The sequence below is a fragment of the Misgurnus anguillicaudatus genome, chromosome 23, assembly GCF_027580225.2.
Source record: "Misgurnus anguillicaudatus chromosome 23, ASM2758022v2, whole genome shotgun sequence".
Lineage (NCBI taxonomy): Eukaryota > Metazoa > Chordata > Actinopteri > Cypriniformes > Cobitidae > Misgurnus > Misgurnus anguillicaudatus.
The window spans coordinates 33,912,779-33,919,707 of NC_073359.2; the positions used below are offsets into that span (position 1 = coordinate 33,912,779).

General features: G+C 36.5%; 1 protein-coding gene across 1 annotated transcript in view; it reads left to right on the forward strand.

Annotated features, from left to right (window-relative positions):
- The window catches only part of LOC141359439 (uncharacterized), a 31,609-nt gene extending 26,131 nt beyond the window's left edge, over positions 1–5,478 (forward strand). Inside the window, exons 2-4 of the mRNA XM_073861878.1 lie at positions 3,577–3,894; positions 4,750–5,034; positions 5,096–5,478. Coding sequence (XP_073717979.1) covers positions 3,577–3,894; positions 4,750–5,034; positions 5,096–5,247 — 755 coding nt within the window. The 3' untranslated portion in view covers positions 5,248–5,478. The remainder of the gene's footprint in view (positions 1–3,576; positions 3,895–4,749; positions 5,035–5,095) is intronic.
- Positions 5,479–6,929: the final 1,451 nt, after the last annotated feature.

Sequence of the window (6,929 nt, forward strand, 5' to 3'; positions counted from 1 at the left end):
TGTGACTACTGAGGTCAGGCACACCTGAATTAATCAGCCCGTCCAACAATGGCAGACAGGAAACAAGAAGCCGGCCGAAGTTCAGGAAGTAGTGCAGCTGGGCATAAAGCCCATTGTCTACTGTGTTGAGAAATAAAATGAAATAATTTTTAGTGTTCAAACCTCTTTATTTAATGCTTTATTTATTTTATTTTAACAGCAAACAAAAACAAACAAACAAACAAACAGACAAACAGTCTTAAAAGGTCTACATGTCCAATATTCTTATGTGACAACCAACCCCGCAAGCTATGTGACAACCATCCCCAACTGACTTCTTGACAAACATGCTAAGCTAGCTGCCACACGGCTTTAACTTGATCGCTAAAAGATGATTCAAAATAAAGCTACTACTTTTAGCTTTTTAATGAGTGTTTTGTTTTTGAATGACTAATATCCTACAAGATCTCAACACAAAAACAACACCAACATGAAAATTTACTCTGACCCATAAAATAAAAAATTGTCTCCTAACCTCAATGTTTTGTGTCTGCTTAGCAAAATTACAAATGCAAATGAGTAAGCTATTAAAGACTAACAAATTGATATCAAAATTGTACCACGGCGCCATGTAGTATGTCTGGAATAAACAGTGTGACAACCAACCCGTGAGACAACCAGCCCCGGTCTCCCCTATACCTAAAACTTTATACTCATGACCTTCACTGTTGTGTCATCCACTATAGTTCAGTATAAAACAGAAATAAATCTTTGCTTCTGGTGAAGTTCAGATATGTGATGTATAAACAGTTTAAAAATGTCTAAATGTCACTGAATTTGTTGAAGTGTCTGTGTTTTTGTATAGCTTAGCGTCACAGCATTGCATTAGCAGCATAAAGCGTTGCTCACTTTGGATAAAAGCGTCTGCCAAATGCATAAATAAAAATGTGCAAAAATGCTTTATGACTCAAAGACTTTTATCTTTTAGTTCAGTTTCAGTTCAGTGTTTCATCTGTCGTATCTCACAGATCTTTCTGTTGGCTTCAGTGAGTAAATAAATCTAAGCGACAGAAATTCATCAGACTATAACAGGATCATAATTTTTAATCGTATATTTGACATTCATAGCTGTTCAGGCAAAGATCCATAAAGAAAACTTGCATGGCCTGTCAGAGGAAACCGGAGTACCTGGAGTAAACCCATGCTTACACAGAAATCATGCAAACTCCATAAAAAGGCCACCTGACCTAACAGGGGCTTAAACCAGAGACCTTCTTGTTGTGAGGTAACAGTGATACCCACTAAGCCACTGTGCCACCCTGAGAGTTCATATTAGTACCTCAGAGGTATATATTGGTAACAAATATATACATATCTGTACTGTTACAACTGGCTCAGAATTGCAATATTGACAAGAGGCAACACAGGCGGGCACGAAAGAAACAAGGTTCCCACTGGTCCTTGAAAGTTTGTGAATCTGGGGGAAAAGTTATTGAAAATTTCCATACATAGATACAGGTCATTGAAAGTGCTTGAATATATTTTATGCAAGACGTTTTCTGGAAAAAAAATCCATATTATTCCCTGTGTAGTGTAGGATAATATCATAAAAATTCTAGACTCTTTAAGCACACGTGCTAAACAAATTTTGAATTATACCAAAATGCTTTTTGGTATAGTTGTGTTTGACACATGAAAATGTCTCGGGTTACGAATGTAACTGTTGTTTCCTGAGAAGGGAACGAGGCGCTGAGTCTATCTTGTCATACTTCATGCATCCCTGTAACGCCGTCTTTGGCAATATTTCAGATAGCAATATACTTCCTGGCTCCCGCGTCACCGTGTCTTTGTCATTAAGCCTGACTATAGGTTGAATTTGATATACACATTCAGACGCATTTACCCCTGGAGGCGTCCCCAAAGTGTCACCGCAGTGACGCAGCGCAAGTTCCCTTGAAAGGGAACTGTAACAATGTATCTTAAAAGATAACACAATGTAACCTTGCTCTCACTTGAGATCTCACATTAGTCCTTGAATTTTAGGGTATTGGACCTGGAAAGTCCTTGAAAGGTCCTTGAATTTGAAGTTAACTTAGGAGTGGGAACCCTGAGGAAAAAGAGTTTTATTTAACAAATTAATATATTTAACAAAAGATAAGCAAATAATTAGTAGTATGGACATCAGTAGTGAAGAATGCATGGAAGAGGACTGAAAGCTGAAGGTCTGGATGACACAAATAATAATAGAAAACTGCCCCGCATATAGAAGCTCTTATAGACCCAATGAAGAGCCGCAGATGGAAAAACCACACCCCCACTAATGATATACCTAAAACTTAACAACAAAACACCACAGGCCCAGCACTAACCTACCCAGTCTCCTGAGGATGCATATTAATACCATGAAGTGTAAAACTTGTGCAATACATATGCCAAATTCCACTTTGGCGTGCATATGATACGCCAGTCCTTCCCATTCACTTAAAAGGTGCATCTTTTTTTGTCGTTTTATTTATTGGTTTCTCAATTTTTTCCTGTTTTTAAACCATTTTCACTTGGGTTTAGGGTTAGATTTTAAATTTGCTTAATGAGGTTATTTAATATACATGTTTTTGTCCATATTTAACCCATGGTCGCTTGGAGTTGGGGTTAGAGTTGGGGTTTGGGTTAGGATGTCATTTTTATATAACAAAAAGTTGTTCTAACCCTAAACCCAAGCGAAAATGGTAAAAAATAGCAAAAAAAATGAGAAACCAATAAATAAAACGACAAAAAAAAAGATGCACCGTTTAAGTGAATGGGAAGGACTTGCATATCATATGCACGCCAAAGTGGAATTTATCGTATGTATTGCACGAGTTTTACACTTCGTGCTATTTATACGCATCTTCAGGAGACTGGGCTCCACTAACTGTGATCTAATATTACCTACAGTAAATGGTACATACTAGGACCTTTTCAAAGGTACTGCCCCAGTCACAGCTATAGAGACCAGTTTTTGACTTTTTTGTGACAGTGCACAGAAGTTTATTTTAATACACCAATCAGCCATAACATTATGACCACCTGCCTAATATTGTGTAGGTCTTCCTTTTGCCACCAAAATAGGCCTGACCCATCGAGGCACGGACTATAGACCTTTCTATCACAACACGTTTTCAGCAATTTCAGCTAAAGTAGCACATCTGTTAAATCAGCCTTCGCTCCCCACGTGCATCAATGAGCCTTGGCCACCCATGACCCTGTCACCGGTTCACTGCGTTTCCTTTCTTGGACCACTTTTGATCGTTACTGACCACTACAGACCAGGAACACTGCACAAGAGGTGGGGCTTCTTACAGATTAACTTTCAGGACAAACAAGTTGATGTGTTAAAACAGGTCAGGGCTGTTCTGGTGGCAAAAGGGGACCTACACAATATTAGGCAGGTGGTCATAATGTGACCCTTTGTGTAGGGCGCATCCCTTCTTTGTCCCCACCTAAAGAAAATTCATGACATAAAACAATTTATTTTGGTTGGTAGCTATATTTTTCACACAGAAGTCACAGAGAGAAATTAGCTGTCTTTGTATTTCATCTTGTTGTTTATTTCTTCAGGTGTGTTTGGTAGTGAGTCTGTGTTGGTGATGGAGGGAGATTCTGTCACTTTATCTGTCAATCTCACTGAAACACAGAGAAAAGAGGGAATCACCTGGAAGTTTGGAGCTGAAATCACCATAGCTGAAATTGAGGTTGGTGGCAAATATATCAATTTATATGAAGAGAGAGCTGATGGGAGATTCAGAGGCAGACTGAAGTTGGATCACAGTGGATCTCTTACCATCACAAACACCAGAACCACAGACTCTAGACTTTATCAACTAATCAACACCAACACAAAGAACCAACTCAACATATTCAATCTTACTGTTTATGGTGAGTAAAGAACTGATCCATGTTCAAATATATAAATGTGATTTGTGTTCCCATTTCAATATTTTTACCTAAAGCTTAAAGGGGACATATTATGAAAATCAGACTTTTTCCATGTTTAAGTGCTATAATTGTGTCCCCAGTGCTTCTATCAACCTAGAAAATGTTAAAAAGATCAACCCAATAACTTAGTTTTGGTAAACCATTTTCTGCAAGCATGTGAAAAATAGGTCATTGTAATTTGGCCCTTATTGTGATGTCAGAATAAGGTAATACCGCCCCCTTTATCTGCACTATCCAATCACAGCACAACCATTCAGTACGGAGAGACAGAGAGAGACAAAAAATTTCACAGCACAATTGAGTTTCAACCGCAACAAACCACCATCACCGCGATCAGTGGTTGCACCCCATCCGCCCACCTGCATTCCAAATGACCCACCCAAAACGGGACACTTTTGCTCAGACCTATTTTAGACTTAGTTTTCATCTTAAAAAAAATCTCATAATATGTCCCCTTTAATGTCATCGTACATTATTGGTTATTTTTTACTGTAAACTCTAAAAAAAGGATGTGTTAATTTTAAAAAATGTTTTGTGTAACACATTATGTGTAATTTTGTGTTAATTCTTTGTTATAATAACACTGTTATAATAATAACACAGAGATGTGTGTATTCTGAGACAATACATTTAGTGTATTGTCCATAACTGATTGTGTTGTTTTTAACACATCCATTCTAAGAGTGTATATTTTACTACTTTATATTAACTGACAAATAAAATCTTATTAGATGAACTTATCAGATCTCATTTATTATATATTTAATTTATTTTTTATTCTTTATTATTTTAAAGCTCGTCTGCCCGTTCCTGTCATCAGCAGAGTTTCATCACCATTATCATCAAGCTCAATCTGTTCATTATTGTGTTCAGTGATAAATGTGCGAGATGTGAGTCTGTCCTGGTATAAAGGAAACAGTTTATTGTCCAGCATCAGTGTGTCTGATCACAGCAGCATCTCTCTTCATCTGAAGTGTCTGGATGATTCTTACAGCTGTGTAATGAACAATACCATCAGAAACCAAACTCATCATCTCAACACTGATCTCTGTCACACGTGTTCAGGTACGACTGATGTTAGTCTTTATTTAATTTAAGAAATATAAGATATATATTCATTGTTACTCATTTCTTTACTCAGAAGAGACCTGCTCCTGGTGTGGTTTTACTGAAGTTGTGATCCGATTGGTCGTCTCTGTTCTGGTGGGCGTGGCTGCTGTTGGTTTTGTGGTTTATGACATCAGATCCAGAAGAGATGAAGAGAAGAGGATGAGATCAGATAAACTCCACTAAACCTCTTCAGTTCATTTATTATAGTTATCACACATTATTCATTATATATAATCACAATCTTTATTATTTCTTTAAAATACTTCATTTGTTCAGCTCGACTGTTTTCTTATTAAATATTATTGTGGATTCAAACTTTATTCAGCTTTGAGTTTCTTTATCAGTGTTTATTGGCAAAATCTCATTTTATTGATCAATTCATTAAACTAAAAGTGTAAATTATATCTGATGGATGTGAAAAATAAAGAAACTAAAGAATAAATGTTGATTCTGAAGCATCTTTGTATTGATGTCATTGATGATCACTTCATCAAATCTTACATAAATCAATGAGATTATGTTTATTATAAAGAGTCACATAGACTCACATCCCATAATACTCATGACATTCACTGTTAGATATCTATAACCTGAGACACTTCATGGTCTGTTCTGTATACTCAGTGTTCATCTATAGGGTTAATAGTTTATTATGAAAACAGAAATAAATGTTTGCTTGTGGTGAAGTTTAGATATAATGATGTATAAATATAAAATAACACATAAAATGTTTAGATAGATTTAAAAATGTCTAAATGTCACTGAATTTGATGTAGAGTCTGTGTTTATATAGCTTAGTGGCACAGCATTGCATTATCAGCATAAAGCATTGCTCACTTTAGATAAAAGCGTCTGCCAAATGCATAAATGTTAATATGCACATTTATTTTTTATATTTTAGTTCAGTTTCAGTTCAGTGTTTCAGCTGTCATATCTCACAGATCTTTCTGTTGGCTTCAATGTGTAAACGGTAAAAAATGGTAGTATAGTATGGTTAATAGTATATTTGACATTCATAGCTGTTCAGGCAAAGACCCATAAAGAAAATTTGCATGTTTTTGGCCTGTGGGAAGAAACCGGAGTAAACCCACGCTTACACACAGAGATCATACAGACTCCACAGAAACAAACTGATCCAAACAGCAGCTTAAACCAGTGACCTTCTTGTTGTGAGGTAACAGTGCTAACCACTAAGCTTTAAAATGGCTGTTCAGGTGGCAAAAGGGGGACCTACACAATATTAGGCAGGTGGTCATAATGTGACCCTTTGTGTAGGGTGCATCCCATCTTTGTCCCCCACTTAAAGAAAATTCATGACATAAAACATCTCTTTTGGTTGCTAGCTATATTTTTCTGGTGTTTGATTACAGCAAATGTATGATTAAGTAATGTTTTTATAAAATGTCATAAAACTCCATCTTGTGCAACCCTCAGCCTGGGAAGCACTGTCCTAAAAAATGTTGGACTGTTTTAACCCATAGTTGTGTAAAATATATACAAACAAGCCATTAGTTTGGACTTCAGATTGATTAAAACATTCAGTGCATGTGAACACGAGAGAGCTCAAGAGCTGTGAAGACCAAACACGACCATAACCACAAACCTATAGACTAAAATAAACGTGTGAACTCAGTTCTTCAGTTAATGTTTATCTCAGATCTTCATCTTTTCTGTTCATCTACTAAAGCTCATGAGATTCCTGTCTTGTGTCTCTTCAGATATTCTTCAGTTTTCCTTGGTTTGAAGTGCCCATCTTATGACTGCTTTTCCACAAGTTAAATAGGTGTATGAGTTCCATAAAACATGTTTCAAAAGTTGTTTGCTCAAAATTGCTTGTAGGAAAAGATTGATACTCATCTCTAGTA